General features: G+C 40.8%; 1 protein-coding gene across 3 annotated transcripts in view; it reads right to left on the bottom strand.

Moving 5' to 3' along the window:
* Upf2 (UPF2 regulator of nonsense mediated mRNA decay) overlaps positions 1-11322 on the bottom strand; it is a 107271-nt gene extending 95949 nt beyond the window's left edge. For 2 of the 3 annotated variants that reach the window (XM_085699094.2, XM_087896389.1), the window contains exons 1-3: positions 11184-11322; positions 4015-4391; positions 885-1664 (exon numbers count right to left, since the gene is read on the bottom strand). In XM_085699094.2, the coding sequence (XP_085555220.1) occupies positions 885-1664; positions 4015-4373 (1139 nt within the window). In that variant the 5' untranslated portion in view covers positions 4374-4391; positions 11184-11322. Of the gene's footprint in view, positions 1-884; positions 1665-4014; positions 4392-10077; positions 10232-11183 lie in introns of those variants that run through there. The other variant, XM_085699095.2, reaches the window with a different exon arrangement.
* Positions 11323-18477: the final 7155 nt, after the last annotated feature.

Below are 18477 nucleotides of genomic sequence, written 5' to 3'. Positions count from 1 at the left end.
CAATCTGAACCTGTACTATTGTCATACACAATCATTTGTCTTTCTGGCTAAATCAAGCATCTTCCAGGGGTAATTACTTACACCATTCCTCTCCCACTGTAGGTCAGGAGGACAGACAAAGATATGCCTCCTCAATAATTGTTGATCAGTAGAAATTCTAGACTCCTAAGCATATAATTTAATTGGTTCTTAAAAGGGTCATTTTACCAATACCACAGATACAATACATGACTCGTTTCAAATTATAAATAACAGCTCTCACGAAGAGTCCTATCAAAGCACTTTAAAACTTATCCAGCAACTCTTTTCACAGCTAACTTCATACACTGTCTCTCAAAAGTCACTGCTAACGAATGACTGACTCATTTTCTTTACAAGAGCAAGTGGTAGCAGTGACATTAACGACTTAAAATATAAAACAATGAAAGCAAACCTGTTAGGAGACACACTGAAACAGAAAAATAGTGGCAGGTCAGTTAAAGTGACAGAAACAGAAAATTTACATTAATGAGCTTTTTGTCTTGATATATATGTATGTATATAGAGATATATATATGTGTGTATGTATGTATATAGATATATAGATATACACACACACACACACACATACACACATCCCACAGGAAGAAAACATATCAACAAAGCAAAAATTACTACCTTCTTGCCAGGTTTCTTCTGAAATAAGAAATAAGATCTAATCCAAGAGTCAAATTTACACATGAGTACTTAAGACTATGATATTGTTGAAATTTCCCTGGAATACTAAGAAATCACCTGTTAAGAAGCCCTTTTCCATAAGTTCTATCAGTGGCATGAAGACTTTAAACATTTTAAGTATGAGTTCCACAATAAATTCTCAATTCTGAGAAACATTTGAAAATCACCTGTTTTGCCTCTCAGTATTCTGAAGCTCCCTGTGGTCCCTTTTCAGGTGTTTGGTCAAAGATGTAAAGTACTCTTTTAAAAGATTCTGGAAAGGCTGTTGCTTCTCTGGACTAATTATCTCACTAGGAGGAAAGTTCAAATTAAACTTCTCTGCAGCACTCTTGACTTTCCTTGGTATGAGTCCAGCAATATCATCTCCACAATGGCGACAGAAGCTAATCACCACAGAAACATGAGTGTGGGATTCTCGATCAGCATTAATAATACTTTTTAGCTGTTCATAGATCAAGGAAAGACCTTCCTTGTCAGTGAAAATTCCCACTATTGTCAATTCTGCAATGAAACGCAAGTCAGTTCTTAGCTTGGTAATGTTAGGCATTTTCTCCTCTTTCCTTGCTTCAAAATGTTTTTTCCACACCTGAAGAAGTGAGGGCGCGAAGTCAGCATACCGCTGGTGAAAGAGAGAGCAGAGGTGCACAGCACAGTTCACATCAGAGATTTTTAGTTTTGCTTCCACAATGGAAGCTACAGCTTCTGCAATATATTTGCTTAAATTCAGGCCATTAAAATCATGAGACAAGGAGTCTCTCTGTTGTTCCGTAATTGTTTTTAGTTTCTTGACAAAAGCAGTATTTTTCTTTAAGCTCGAATCTAGGCGGCTAAAGAAATTTTCCTCTGGTCGGTTGTCTGGAGCATTTTGGTTTTTGCTACGGAGTTCCTTTCGTAACTGATGCCGTTCCCAAGCTTCCTGATGAAGCTGAAGGGATTCTTCTTTCTCTCTATGTAAAAGACAAAACACAAATAAAAATACACATTTTGGAGCATCATTTATAAATCACTTAAGAGTAAAAGCCAATAAAAAAACTATGATCTAAGTATAAGAATCCAAGATGTACAAAAGGTGCGAAAAAGACCTTCCACTACTTTATATTTTTGTCTTGCAGAACTGCAGAACCTTGGACCTTAAGTATGCTGGGCAAGTATTGTACTGTGGAGCTGCATGCACCACCTCTTTCATTATTTTCAAAGGTATTTTGTTAACGACAATATAATAATAGCACAGTAAATCTTGACACTTACTGTGGTAGAAGGATTTTAAACAACTAATCCAAATTGTTAATCATTCTGCCAATTTGCAAGTTCATCTAATTAAGACATAACGTTCAATATGTAAACTATAAAGTGATATGCCTGGGAATGATATCAAATGTTTAACAAAAGCACTGGGCAAATAGAAAAACATTTATACAAGAAACATTTCAGTTAAAGAACAACCATTATAAAATATATTTAAATAAATATTTATATAAAACAATTATATGAATTGTTAAGAATTGCTTTTCCATACCCAGCATTTATCAAATAATTAGTAAAGGACAACCTGAGTTACATAAAAAACTGCCTTTAAAAAAAAAGAGAGAGAGAGAGGATCCTGGACTGGAGAGATGATTCAAAGTTAGGAGCACTGGCTAGTCTTCCAAAGGACCCAACCTCAATTCCCAGTACCCATATGGCAGCTCACAACAATCTGGAATGTCAGTCCCAGATTTGCTGCTCTCTTCAGGCTTCCAATGACACTGCATGCATGTGGTATATAGACAGAGAAGCTGGCAAGTACTCATATAAATAAAATAAAAATAAAATCCAAATTTTTTAAATCAACATCAATAAAAAGAAAAAAATCAGGGCTGGGGAGATGGCTCAGTGGTTAAGAGCACTGTCTGCTCTTCCAGAGGACCCGGGTTCAATTCCCAACAACCACATGGCAGCTCACAACTGTCTGTAATTCTAGCTCCAGGAGACCCAACACTCACGGCAAAACACCAATGTATGTAAAAAAAAATATATATATATATATATATATATATATATATATATAAAAGAAAAAAATCATAACTTAAGGAGCAAGGCAAATATGATACCATCAGTTTTTTTATTTACCTTTCTCTCCCATTCCCTCTACATACTAAACCATTAGATTACAATCCTAAAGTTAGCCACCAAGGTCTATTCCCTTATAAATTCTATGCCCTTATTTTATCATTTCCTCCCCCTGAGGCTGACTACCACAGTCCAGCTATCAAATTACTAAAGCACTGCAATCAAAAGTCCCCTTTTGGCTATATTAATTAACATGTCCAATCAAAAGAAACCAATTCATCCTAATGGCCACATCCATCTCCTCTCATAAACATCAATGTTTACTTGGTAAACTTGTAAAATCAAGTATGTTTACCAATTACAACTTCAGCTAGATGGGTCAGCAGGTAAAAGTACTTATACTAGCCTGACAACTGAGTCTGATTAAAAAATAGTTTTGGAAGAAAAATAAAAAAAAGCAAGAAATTCTTAAGAATTATGGTTGTGGATATTCCTGTCTTCCAAACTTCTCATTAAAAAGGGAGAGACTGAAAGCCAGGTGGTGTGGCACATGCCTTTAATCTCAGCACTTAGGAGGAGACAGAGGCAGGTGAATCTCTATGAGTTCGAGTCCAGCCTGGTCTATAAGATCTAGTTCCAGGACAGGCTACAGAGAAGCCCTGTCTTGAAAAACCAAACCAAAACAAAACAAAACAACACACACAAAGAATTAAGTACAAAGGGAGAGACTGAGACTGGTGGTTAAGAGAACTTTTCATTCTCCCAGAGGACCAAGTTTGGTTCCTAGGACCCACACATAACATACCCTCTTCTGGCCTCCTGGGTCACCTGAATACATGATATATACACTCACACAAGAACATTAAAAAATAGTTTATATATGTGTGTGTGTATGTGTGTGTATAATAAATGAGAGATTGAGAGTTTATAAAGTGTATTGCAAAGTACATCTTAGTTGAAGAGTACTTGCCTAGTATGTAGATGGTTCAAGGTTTAATCCCTACCACTGAGGGGAGAGGGGGAAGTTCCAGGACCACGATAAAAGCTTTTACAAACAAAAAATCAGATCACCCTAGATCTCATAAAACATTAAAGACTGCAATACTTAAAGCACCCCAAACATGCCCCCAATTGGGAGAACTAATAAAACAAATTAACATCCTCCCAAACCTCAAGAAGTTGCAGGAAGCATTTTTCTGAAACAATCATCCACTCTCACTCCTTCACACTTTAACTAAGGTTTCTTACTTCAGCTGAGCAGCTGCTTCTTCTTGTTGCCGTTTGGCCTGCTCTTCCTGCTTTTTTCTCTCTTCTTCGTGTTTCTTCTTTTCTTCCTCCTCCTTCTTCTTTAATTCTTCTTCTGCCTTTGCCTTTTCTTCCTCTTTTTTCTTGCGTTCCTTGTCTTCCTTTTTTCTCTTATCTTCTTCAAGTTTCTTCTTTTTATCTTCAGGGATTTTACTGACCTCCTTCTTGGCAGGGATCTTGAGATCGTCTTTTGGTTTCTCCTTGCTGCTCACTGGCCGCCTTTCACTGCAGTCTTTCTCCTTGTTGTTTAGTAAAGACTCTTTTTCTTCCATACTTGCTGACTTTTTACGCTCAGCTGGCATTATGTGACCCAGGACAATCTGTAGGAGTAAAAGAATGTCAGTACTGTGGGCAGAATGGCTTTTATTTAATGATATATTATATTTTAAACAAAACATATGAAGTTTGGCAACTGTGAAATTTTAAAATGCATTCAAAGTAATACTGCTGTGATGAAAAATAATGTCTTGGGGACTAGGGTGTATTGCTTAGCATGCACAAGACTTCAATCTCCAGTATCACTAAAAAATATTGTTGGTTACATTCCATGTTTTATCATTATTAGTTACTCATATATCTAAGGATTTTTGTTTGGTTTGGTTTTTACTCTCTATTTAAGAAAATATTCAAGCATAAAAGTAGGTCAGGCATGGTGGTGCACACTGTTATCTCAGCACCTGGGAGGCAGAGGCTGGGAGATCTCCCTAAATTCTAGACAGCTTGGTCTACATATCAAGTTCCAGGACAACCAGGGCTCTGGAGACCAAGTCTCAAAAACTAAAGCATAACAAAAGAGTTGTAGCACAGCATTTGGAACTTCTAAACACATCTAGCTCCAACCACAATCAACTCCAAAATAATTCATCACTGCAACTAGAAACATTATAAGTAAGTTTTAAACCCCCCTCCCCGCCTTTTTTTTTTTTCTTCTTTTTTTGATTTTTGGAGACAAGGTTTCTCTATAAAGCCTTACTGTCCTGGAACTAACTCTTGTAGGCCAGGCTCTAGAACTCACAGAGATCGGCCTGTCTCTGCCTCCAGAGAGCTAGGATTAAAGGCATGCACTGCCACCACCACCACCTAGCTAACCCAAGTTTATTACATGTGTTAAGAGTAATCCTCAGGAGGTCAAGGCAGAAACTGCCCTGAGTTAAGAGGTCCCCTAGTGTTTCAATGCAATGCCCATCAAAATCCCAGTAAAATTCTTCAAAGACCTCGAAAGAACAGTACTCAACTTCATATGGAAAAGCAGAAAAACCAGGATAGCCAAAACAATCCTGAGCAATAAAAGAACTTCTGGAGGCATCACAATATCTGACTTCAAACCCTACTACAGAGCTACAGTACTGAAAACAGCCTGGTGATGGCGTAAGGACAAGAGGACCAATGGAACCAAATAGAAGACCCAGATAACAATCCACACACCTTCGAACACTTCATCTTTGATAAAGAAGCAAAAAATATCAAATGGAAAAAAGAATGCATATTTAACAAGTGGTGCTGGCATAACTGGATATCAACATGTAGAAGAATGAAAATAGACCCATATCTATCACCATGCACAAAACTCAAGTCCAAATGGATCAAAGACTTCAACATAAAGCCAGCCACACTGAACCTTATAGAAGAGAAAGTGGGAAGTTCACTTGAATGCATTGGCACAGGGAACCACTTCCTAAATATAACCCCAGCAGCATAGACACTGAGAGAAACAATTAATAAATGGGACCTCCTGAAACTGAAAAGCTTCTGTAAAGCAAAGGACACAGTCAACAAGACAAAACGACAGCCTACAGAATGGGAAAAGATCTTCACTAACCCCACATCAGACAGAGGTCTGTTATCCAAAATATACAAAGAACTTGAGAAATTGGACACCAAAAGAACACATAATCCAATAAAGAAAAAAAATGGAGTACAGACCTAAACAGAGAACTCTCAACAGAGGAATATAAAATGGCTGAAAGACACTTAAGGAAATGTTCAACAAGCTTAGTCATCAGAGAAATGCAAATCAAAACAACACTGAGATCCCATCTTACACCTGTAAGAATGGCCAAAATCAAAAACACTGATGACAACTTCTACTGGAGAGGTCGTGGGGGAAAGGGAACACTTCTGTATTGCTGGTGGGAATGCCAGCTGGTACAACCCCTTTGAATGTCAGTGTGGCGATTTCTCAGAAAATTAGGAAACAGCCTTCCTCAAGACCCAGTAATACCACTTTTGGGTATATATCCAAAGAATGCTCAACTGTGCCACAAGGACATGTGCCCAACTATGTTCATAGCAGCTTTGTTTGTTTCTTCTGGCTAGAACCTGGAAACAACCTAAATGTTTCTCGATCGAAGAATGGATAAGGAAAATGTGGTACACTTACATAATGGAGTACTACACAGCAGAAAAAAATAACGACAGTTTGAATTTTGCAGGAAAATGGATGGAGCTAGAAAACATTACTTTGAGTGAGGTAACCCAGATACAGAAAGACATTATCACATGTACTCACTCATGGGGAGGGGAGAGACAGGGAGGGGAGCAGAGAAAAATGTAGAGCTCAATAAGTATCAATAAAAAATATATATTAAAAAAATAAGAGGTCCGCTAGTGTTATATAGTGAACTGCACACCAGCTTTCACCATATGGTTAAGTCCCTAACTTTACAAAAAAAAAAAATTGGCATCTGACCTCCACATACATTAAATAAATAAGTAAATTTTTTTAAGCTTTTAAAGAAATAAGAAACTTGAACATTGGAGATGCAGCTCAGTAGAAGAGTGCTAAGCACATTTTAGGCTCTGAATGTGATCCTTGGCACAGTGAAACAAGCAAGCAAGTTTGTCTCTTGCTGTGATCATAGCTCAAAGAGGGGAATGCTATCTAGCATGAGCAATGGCCTGGTCCAACCCTCAGCACTCCCAAAATACAAGGGAGGAGAGAAAGATACTGTTTTACTGTTGTATACAATATTCATGGAATGTGTTTACACAGAGAATAAGTACAAAGAAAAAACTATTGCTATCTACAAATGGACAGAGAATAGAAGAGTCACAAATTTTATCCCATTACTATAACCTCTTCAAACTTTTAAAATAAAAAGCTTATCATCTCAAATCAGACCAGGCTTAAAAATCTCATTAGTGCAAGGCAATATTTATAAACATTATATACTATAAATTACTATATCTGTATATTCTGCTCTATATCTGTCAATAGGGTAGTTAGCCTGTAGCCCAGGAGCTTCTAAACCTCAGCACTATTATCATTTTGAATAAGCCCGGTTTTCTTTTGTTTTTGTTTGTTCAGCAGTGATAGAAATGAAATCCAGGCTTTCTGTCCAACAGGTAAGCACTCTACCACTGAGCTGTATCCCCAGCCTCCAAGATAATTCACTCTTTGTAAAACTAAAAGGTTATCCTATATCCCTGAAGCAGCTAAGCACCGCTGTGCCTCCCATCTAGTAATGCAACAGTCCCTCCTCAGATACAACAACAAAAATGACTCCAGGTACTAAGAAATGCTCCTGAGGAAAAAAAATATCACTGGCTGAGGATCCACAGCACTAAGCCACTTAAACATAACATCTGTAATTCAGTTCCTCAGGACCACCACATTTCATTTCAGTTCCCTATGCCTAGTAGAACAGTACAAATACTAAGCACTTCCACTATCAAAAGTGCTATCGAACAGCACTAAACAAACTCACACCCTTAAATAGAAACTACAAATACTGGAAGAAAAAACCTGTATTATCTTACCAAAACATAGGAGTTTCCTAACAATTCTCCACCCAGAATGAGCTATCTCATACAATTTTTCAGGTAATATTTTTGTTTTAATTTCTAAATAATATACAAGTTACATATAAGCAAACCACAATTTAATTTACAAAGTATAAAATTACTTAAACTTAAGTGTCTTAGTAAGTAATTTGGATTAACATAATATTCTTACATATTTTCAGCTATAGAATTTAAATTATAGCAAGAAACCCCAGGTTAATAGCTAAAACATTTGCAATAATAAAGTATAAACAAATAAGGAATTTCCTTGAATGCACTAAAACATTATACCAGCAAGACAACCTAGACCAGAATACTGAAAGTATGTAGATATCTTAGTAGTCATAGTCTTCACCTCCTTCAGCACCCCTTCTTTCTTTCACTTTCTTATTCTCTAGTATATACCCACCGTTAATGTGAAAATGCCACACTATAAAATAAACTTTCAAACAGTATACCACCAATAACCAGTCACGGATATCACACTAAACATTTTATGTACATTCTCACTCAATACTAAAATCTTTATGAGGTAGGTATTGTTTTCCCTATTTTATAAATGAGTAAACTGAGACTTAACCAAGTAACTTGACCAAGGCCTTCACAGCTGGTGATAGAACTGGAATGTGAACCCTCTGAGAATACCAACCTGTGAAATGGAAGATTTGATCACAGACACTTGACTATGACAAGTCATAGAACTGTGAATCTCAGTAGGTGTCTTTGATAATGGTTAAGCACTTGCTACATGTTTTTACCTTACTAGCACACACTGGCTGAAAGTACGGAGGCAACATAATGTCTAAGGTAACAACACAATTTTACTTAAGGGTATTGGTCATTAAATGCAACAAAATTTTAGGAAATTTGAATTTTGCGATTTGAAGTATCAAAAAGATATTTCAAAGACTACAAGAACATACAATTCTCAAACAACAAAAAAAAAAAAACACCAGAATTTATAGCTAAGGTGTTGCTTACAAGTTAAATCTTAAATTCTTCTAAAGCATCAACAAACTCACTTTTTATATGACAAATCCATGAAAGATCATTATTTATAAGCTTAACAGGATCCCAAACTTTCATGACTCTCCAATATTCAGCTAACTGTAAAGAACTACTACACTAATAGATGATAAAAGTCAATGACAAATGAGACAAATCCTATTTCAGAGGATGACAAACCAGATTCCCAATTAGACCTTTAAGTTCTGGTCTCTGAGCTAAATTTTAGCTACCAAATTTGTATGCGAAAGTGCAGGCAACAATGCAACTTGTGAGAACAGAACAGGTTTTCAAGTCAGATATCAGATTTGCATCCCAACTCTGTAACTTACTAGCTATGGAAATCAGGTAACTTAACTTCTCTGTTTATTCTAATTATTCACCAGTAAGATGGAGCTATGGCTACATATCTTAAGGAGTTACTAAACTCATAGAGCAGTAGCTACCATAAAGAAAGCCATTAAATAAGTGTCAATTCTCTTTGACACTTAACCCTGAATAGGCCATTACAGTATGATAGAGCCTTACAGTCAGGACTGTCAGTTTTTACACTGAGAGCTTGAAGGCCGTGTGACCTGCCCAAGTTTACCCAACTGGCTTTAGAGGCCACCCAGTTCTCTCTCTCCCACTACACTCACAGATGCAAAGGATTTTTAAAGACCAAATAAACACTAGAAACATGAATCCAACAAGTACATATTTGCATTTTGCCAACTTTAAAAAATCAAACTGAGCTCATATTTAACAAAACGCTAAATTCTTACTTTAATAACCCAAACTTTAACAACAGAAAATAATTAACCTAAGGTGTTTCCAAATTTCCCATGTACTATTACATAAAAATAAAGAACATAAAGGTTAGTGGTCTTGAAATTGAAATACAATTAACTCTTACAAACTATTTTGCTGAATACACTTTTATTCAGACAACCTTAAAAGGAAAGCATGGTTCAAAGCCACCTTTCTAGCTCCCAAAAGAGTGTCCTGGCACTCGGTCTGTATTATTTTACTTGGTTTTCTAAATATACTCTAAACTTCCAAAATAAGTAAAAACGATTTTACTAGTAAAACAGATCCCAGTGCAGTGTGCTAGAGAGGACAGAGAACGGAGGTGTTTCCCTAATAAAGCTGTAATTTGCTAAGTACCATATGGTCTATGTATGAAATCACAATTAGACTGCTCTGAAAATACTACAGAGTAAGAGAATGCTGGTTTACCTTTCAAGCCTGTGTTCTGAACTTAAAATGTTCTAAAAGTAGAACAGCACAGAGATATCTTCCAGTCTCTGACTTTATTCTTTTACAAAGTCCTTATATATATGAGACTCATTCAAAATATTCAGAAATTTCACCACAGCACAAAAATGGCTTTCCTGTTGATGTGTGCGACTTTTATGACCACCTAAAAACTATGACAAACGAGAAGGGTCAGTAACTTCTGAAGTAAGTACTTAGAAGTAAGTAAACAGTCTTACTTTCGTCTAATGTGTCAGTCAGCACATTTAAGTTTTTTGAGAGAGCACGGCTAGTCGCTACCATGCGTACCCCAAAACCTGTAAGCTGCTTGGCTCACCAGAGATCAAACATCATCATGTGATCGCCCCCTAAGTTCACCAGTACTACTAAGAGAGTACTGAGAGCCTCGGGGAAGAGGCGAAGAATCAACCAGCCTACCTGGTTAAAAGGAAGTAAATCCAAACAGCCCCACTGCCACCATCCGCAGGTCCACCCCAAGCCTCTTCCCCGCACACGCATTTCCCACAAACCCCCGCTGTGGTTCAGTGTCCCACCACCGACACACTTCCCGGCCGCGACTCCCATTCCCGGGAGCCATCCTAGTCCTAACCCCAACTTCTCGTCCCACACTCCCTCAGCACCGCAGCCTCTCGGGCTCGGCTGGCTCCTCCACACCGTCCCACTTCCTCGTCCACGCTCCCCCTCCGGAGTCCGGAGCTCGCCCCAGCCTCTCCCCGCACTCCTCCACGCCCCCGAAAACCTTCCCCCCTCCACAGCAGGCTCCCCCGCCTCCAGCCCCGAGGCCCGGCCCAGGCATGTGGGGCAGGCATCTCTCCTGCCGCCCTTCACGCCAGCCCCGGGCCGGCCCGGTCGAGAGATCCCCCACATTGAGCAGCCCCTCCGGGAGAGGGGTCTCGGGAGAACGACGTCCGACCCGCTCGTCCCTCCGCTGCTCGCCGCCCCCGGACAGCTGGAGTGCGGAGTCGCCTCTCGGGTCCCTCAGGGAGTAGGAGTCCAGGCCGGGACCCCTCAGCGCCAGATCCTCCCCGACGTTGGAGCGGAGGGGAAGGAGGTTCCCTGGGACTCACCTAGAGCCTGTTGTCAACATTAGCCCCGGGTTTCCCAGCACCAACTCCAGCGCTCGGGCTCTCCCCTCCCCTCCCCCCCACCTCTCTCGCAGCCGAGGGCCCGCCTTCCCTCAGCTCCCCCTCCTCCCTCCGCCCGTCGGCCCTCCCGCCCGCCACTCACCAACGCGGCCGGGCTGCCGGGGGGGCGGGGCGGAGGGTGGGGAAAAGGGAAAGGCTGCCCGCACTATTGCCCAATCCAAAATGACCCTCGTTGCCGGACTCGGTTCTTGTTCAGACCCGCATGTTGACTCGAAAATGATAAATATATACCAAATTTTCAAGCATATGTCATCCGCTTCTGTGACTCGTTTGAATTTCCCGATGGGTGCATCCCTTTTTTTTATGCAGGCAATGCCTAGGCCAACTGCTACCAGTGCCTCCAACCTGGGCCTCGGTAGAGGGGAGGAGCGTTCCAAGGACCGGAGGCGGGAAGTGGATTGGTCGTCAGGAAAGGGAAAGCGCCTGAATTGGAGGTGCGCAGGCGCAAATCCTTCTCCTGTTGTGCGGGGAGGGTGGGGGCCGGAATGAGGCGGGGCGGAACTAAAGGAGGAGGAGAATAGTGGTGGGACAGTAGAATTACGGAGCGCTAGCGGGGACAAGTTTGGTCACTCGCCTCTCGGAGGAGTTTACTGGTGTGATCGTAAGGAAGAGGTTCTAGGAGGCAAAGTTTGATTGGACTAATACCGAAAAGATTGAAAATTAAAGAAGCTGAAAACTGGAGAAGCTAAGGAATATGGCTGGTGAGGAAGATAGAGGTGGTTTAGGAATAAGACTAGACTGAAAGTCTCGTGGGGGACTTTCCAGGATCAGTTGTGAGTGTTGGACCCGAAAAACAACTAGAATGAAAAGCAGTCAAGACTTTTCCTACATGGTTCTTCTACAAAGTCCTCTACTGTAAGCTTTTTAAATTTTACAATGGAATGAATCACCCTTTTTTAAAGGGACAAGGATACGAATTTGAACCAAATAGCCTTTGAAATGTGTTATCAACTGCTCGACCGACGGTTTTCCTAAGCAAATGTAATTGTGCGTCTGACCGCCTATATTTGATGAAATTGTGAATCTGCCAGGATGTGCATATGGTTCCGCTCCGGCTGGACCGTAGCCAAAGGGACAAAGGTACAAAACAAGCCTGGATTCTTGAGATGTCTAGGCTCCTTTTTATTCAGCCTTTGCCCATGTGATTTATCTTCTCTTTTTTCTTTTTTTTTTTTAAATTCTTTTATTTTTCGAGACAGAGTTTCTCTGTGTAACAGCCCTGGCTCTCCTGGACCTTGTTTTGTAGACCAGACTGGCCTTGAACTCAGAGAGATCTGGCTGTCTCTGCCTCCCAGAGTACTGGCATTAAAGGTGTGCACCACCGCCCAGCCTCTTCCCTTATTTAAAAAACACCCTTATGTTATAATCCTCTTTCAAATTGTGCCTTTTCTGTGTTAATTTTTTCTTGTTCAACACAACCACTAGGTCAAGCTCATAGAGGGTACCAAAGGAGAGAGGTGAACACTGGCTGCCATTCTGTATCATTAATAAGCAATTATGAGGTGTTTTTTTTCTATGACACCACACAAGTGAAGACAGCTTACATTTCTCTCCTTTTCTTTCTCTCACTGTCTTAAACCTGCTCCAGATCTGGTGTGGTTCACATCTGTAATACCAGCACCTGGGAGACTGAAACAGGAGGATTGATAAGTTAGAGGCCAGCCTGACACACATGAGCAACATCTTATCTCAAAACAAACAAGAAAGTATTTATTTCTTTGGCCTGGGAATATGTCTTAGAGAATTGCCTTCTGTTTCCTGAAACCTTGGCTTCCAATTTTAAAACATAAAAAATGGGAGCTGGAGAGATTGCTCATCCGTTAGAATCACTTGTTGCTCTTGCAACTAACCATTAGCTCCAGTTCCAGGACCTCTGAGACCCTTTCAGACCTCTGCAGGCCTCATCTAAATATCTATATATATTTAGACATATTTTAAAGACTTTTAAAAAAGAAAAGATTTACCCCTGTATTGACGAACAAACTCTCATCCTGAACAAGTCAACCCATATCTTGTTAGCAGATGTTATTATGAAACCTTGTAAACACAGGGATCAAAAGAGAAGAGCTAAGATAAAGCTCAGTGGTAGAGCATTTGCTTAGCATGCAAACTACCCTGGGCTTGCTCCCTAGCACTAAATCATAGTATTTTAATACATTAAAGCCTGACTTATCCAGCTAGATTATAATTAAGAGGACAGTTGAAATACAGCAATGAATTCTGCCCAAGAGATGAAAGTTTAATCATCAACTAGGCATGAATGCAGCTTCATTTACAGCAGGGTTGCATCATCTTCAAACCTGTGTTACGTTCAACATAAATTGAAAATATTTCACCTACTTAACCTACTAAACATTCTGTCTCAACAGTACAATATGCTTGCAGTGTTATTGTTATCTCGTAAGCACTTACGTAATTAACTGGGAACTGCAGCTGCCTAGCATCCAGATTAATGTTTGCTGTCTTGAGAAAAAAAAAAAACAAAAAACATCGCCTTTAATCCCAGCACTTGGGAGGTAGAGGCAGGCGGATCTCTGTGAGTTCGAAGCTAGCCTGGTCTACAAGAGCTAGTTCTAGGGACAGGCTCCAAAGCTACAGAGAAACCCTGTCTCGGGGGGGGGGGGGGGGGAGAGAAACATCAAAAGTCCAAACGTGAGAAGCCAAGGACAAGGCACTGGGTTTTGATTCTACTACATGGACTCTGACTTTGTGGGAGCCTGGTTTGTTTGGATGCTCACCTTTATAGACCTGGATGGAGGGGGGAGGACCTTGGACTTCCCACGGGGCAGGGAACCCTGACTGCTCTTAGGATTAGAGAGGGAGGGGGAGGGAAAAGGGAGGCAGGGAGGAGGTGGAAATTTTTAATAAAGAAATTAATTAATTTTAAAAAAAAAAGTCCAAACGTGAGTTTCTACTGAATGTAAGTTTACTTTTGTACCATCATAGAGTAAAAAATCCTAAATTGAACCATGGTTACATTCGAGACTATCTGTGCAATCATAAAAATGGGTAAGATTGCCCAAGAAAATATCAAGAGGAAGGCTCAAGACTAGTCCCAGAGAAACTTCTAAATATATAAAAGTTGGGTCTGAAAACGGGAGATGAAGGAGAAAAAGGAAAACCAGTAAGAGTGTTGGTGTCATGAACGGCAGAGGCAGAAATGTTTCAGGGAGAGAAAGTGAGCAGCAGTCAGTGTCCCTGAGAAGATGGAGAACACCGTGATGAGAAGCGCTCATTTCAGAAGCCATATTGGCCTTGCAGGTGGCAGGGTCATAAAATGATAGAACTATATTAGGATTGTTGAAGATTAAGTCGGAGATGGGGGGGGGGATATATATTTGGGGAATTTTACAGTGAAGACCAGTAGGAAAAACATAGCCATAAAAGAATTTGGAATTTTGTTTGATTTTTGTAACCAAGCGCTGGGATCAAGCCCAATGTAGTGTACCTGCTCCATAAGTACTCAGCCACAAAGTTACACTCTATTCCTATTTTTTTCCTTTATGTCTTTTGTTTGGTTGGTTGATTTGGTTTGGTTTGGTTTGGTTTTTCGAGACAAGGCTTTTCTGTGTAACTTTGGAACATGTTCTGGAACTCGCTCTGTAGACCAGGCAAGACTGGAACTCACAGAAATCCGTCTGCCTCTGCCTCCCGAGTTCTGGGATAAAATGAGATAAATGGCCGGGTGGTGGGGGCACACACCTTTAATCCAGGCAGTTGAGAGGCAGAAGCAAGATCTCTTGAGTTTGAGGCCAGCCTGGTCTACAGAGCAAGTTCCAGGACAGCCAGGGCTACACTGAGAAACCCTGTCTTGAAAAACCAAAAGGAAAAAAAGAGAGAAATGTAGAATATGTTCTAATGAAAATGATCCAAATAGGAGGGAAAGATCTGATGATATAGAATAGAGCAAGCTCCTTGTGGTGGAATGAAGGGACAGACTTGGAAGTGCGGGAGAAAATGGTGCCCTGAGTCGAAGCAGAGACATTCTATGTTAGAACACAAAGCAAAGGCAATGGGTGCCTGTCAACTAGGAGGGAAATTAGGAAAGACTTTCTCCTCGATCCTATTTTGGATGTGTGCGAGTGCACATGTGAAGGATCAAGGCTGATGCCAAATGTCTTCCCTAATTACTCCCCATTTATTTTTGAAACAGGGCAAAAGCACAATTAATAAAAACCCAGAGACTGATATTGGGGTTCAACCTGAAGACTGGAAAAGCAGAGCATCTAGCCTCTGGCTCTTCCCTCGACCTCAGTCCAAACTGGCGATCCTGCCTCTGGGAATCTCAAAATAAGACTGTGACTGAGCTGTCTCCTCACATTTTATAATCATCTTTAGTTCTGGGATTAAAGTCATGCACCGCCCAGTTTCTATGGCAACTGGTGTGGCTTCTGGGATTAAAGGTGTGTGTTACCATTACCTGGTCTGTAAGGCTGACCAGTGAGGATGTTTTACTCTCAGATCTTCGGACAGCTTTATTTATTCAAATGAAATTGAAATGCCACTACATTTCCCCTTTTTTGTCTAAAATAAAGAAGGCTATAACTAATAAGAGAAAACTATATATAATAAGTACAATGACTATATACAATATATACACCCAATAAATACAGCAACAATGTCTAGTTCATTTGCATTTGGCAAATTCAGAGAAAATGTTACATATCTATTACATCTTGGTCAAATAATAGTACTATAATTTTTCCTGACTTTCTTTGTTTTAACACTGCTTAGGAACCAGTGTACCCAAGTCCCTTTACTCCAAATACTAGGAATCCATGCTAAGATAATGAACTTCAAGGGGAAGATTGAAATGAAAGGGCAGGGTGGAAAGGAAGAGTTTTCTGTTATTGTAGCCACTAATGCTATGTCTGTCACTAATGGCAAAGGTTCGTGAGTGTAATCATCAGTTCTAACCACCAGTATCATTTCATTTTGTACCACAGGATAACCAGTCATTCAGATGGGTAAGGTGAGAAAGCCAGTTTTCTACCATCTAATTGTTCTTCACTACTGAACTCTCTAGCTGTATTTCTAGGTCCCTAGTGTGGGCTATCTGTGATTAAATAGTCCATACACAATTCAGAACTAAAATTTCCAAAGCAATTAAATACACACCTTTTCGTGTGTGTGTGTGTGTGTGTGTGTGTGTGTGTGTGACATTTTGTTCTCCCCAAAGTGACATATACTAAGGCTGGGGCTAATGTCAACATATGTACAGGACTGAATAAAGTGGATCTCTCGGAAATTCATTTTGCCTTGAAAAGGGAGATGGGAAGGTGAAAAAGAGTGTTACATCCGGGGAAGTGGTCAATTCTGGCTCTGGAATGGAGTGGAGATAGGGCTTGGGATGTAAGCAGATAGGGAAGCCCTCAGGATGGTCACATCCAGGCAGGACATGCTTACCAGGCTTGAAGGGCTTCCAGTATCATCTCACTGATATCTCCCTCATGAATCCAGACAGGAACTCTGGATTCCCCCAAACATCATTCTTTTCACCAGGTTTATGTGTTCTGTGCCTGTTTGGGGCTAAGGCTCCCTGCGCATCTTCATCCTCCCTCTAATGGTGAGTCTGGCTATGAAACCCCAGGGCCTGGATCCTGGCCTTGGATATCACAACTACAAGACCAATGATACCTTCCTCAGTCACTGGTGCCATTGCCACAGCTTATTGTCCAGGATCTTGTTTGAGGGGCTGGTGGGAGCAGCCTACCAGACCTGCCTCTTTCCTCCAGTTCTTCGGGCTCTGCACTGCCACATTCCAAACACCATCTGTAGGGCCCACATGTGCTCTGGGTCTTCAGTCTGATAGGCCGTGGTGCCTCCCCCTAGAATTGCTGCCCTCCGGACAAGGGCACCTGACAATAGCTCTTCAGCTGCAGGACCATCCCTCAAATGGTCTCAGCTGGAGTGCGCTCTCTCTCACCCCTGCCGACTCTCCATGTTGGTGTTTCTGTGTGTGTGTGTAGTCGTGTGTCAGAGGAGGATTTCATGTAGGCCTGATTGGCCTCAAACTTACTATGTAGCCAAAGATGATCCTGAGCTACTGACCCTTCCCTGGAACTACGGGTATGGACCACCAGGAAGCTGTCAACTTTGATCAGTTGATACAGTGAGTAGATTTTATGGATGCCATTCCAAGACAGTTGGGTGCAGTGAACCATTCTAGCTTCAGAAAAAGGCTGTTGTGCTTCAGAGTAAGCTGGGCTCAGAGCACAGTACCTGCTGCCTCCAACCAGGGTCTAAAGAAGTGAACCTTAACAAGCCCTGGCTGCACTCTGCCTTAGGGTATCCCAGTATAACTATAAAGAACTCACTCTTTAGTGAGCATGCACAGGGGCTGGAGAGATGGCTCAGGGGTTCAGAACACTCACTGGCTGCTCTTCCAGAGGACCTAGGTTTGAATCCTAGCATCCACATGGCAGCTCAGTTCGAGAGGATCTAATGTGGCCTCAGGCAAATGCATGCAGGCAAAACACCCATGCATATAAAATAAAAACGAGTAGGAAGAGATCATCAGAAATTTGATTGCCTAGTGGCCCATTCTTGTTCCATTCTCTTAACTTCTAAAACACCCTGCGCCATGACTCTGAAACCCTGTCTGACTGCCTGTATAGAAACTCTCTCCACCCCTCGAATGCCTCTGTACAGTTTCTCTACTGTAGCCCTGGCTGTCCTGGAACCCGCTCTATAGACCAAGCTAGCCTTGATCTTAGAGATGGCTTGCCTTAGGTGTGTGTCACCATGCCTGTCTTCAGTATTTTTAATATACTCTACTTCTGCCCTTTTTCTATGTCGGTAAATTCTTTCACAGCCTGCTCATTACCAGCTTGTCAACACCATCTCTAGCAGGCAGTCTTCTGAGAGTTAAACACTCTCTTTGCAGTTTTGGAAAGAATATCTCTTTAGAAAGTATATTATAAATATACTTTGAGATTTTTTACAACAACCATAATTTTAACTGGTCCTGGTGCATGCACCTGTAGTTTTCCATATGGGCTGCAGAGACTTGGCGGCTCCTAGAAAAGGCCAAGTCATTGTAACTTTGTGATTCAGGTCTTTATTTTAGTTGTAAAGTTAGAATTTTAAGCTACATTATTCTTGTTTCTAGCAACATGTTATCATTGCTTCCAAGTATTTTAAAATCAAAGTGCACAGGGGTTGTGTTCACAACTCAATGATAGTGCTGCATTGAGAAAAATCACAGGGGAAAATG

Source organism: Myodes glareolus, chromosome 14 (genome assembly GCF_982192425.1).
Source record: "Myodes glareolus chromosome 14, mMyoGla1.1, whole genome shotgun sequence".
In the NCBI taxonomy this organism is placed as follows: Eukaryota; Metazoa; Chordata; class Mammalia; order Rodentia; family Cricetidae; genus Myodes; species Myodes glareolus.
This window is presented reverse-complemented; position numbering and strand designations above follow the sequence as displayed.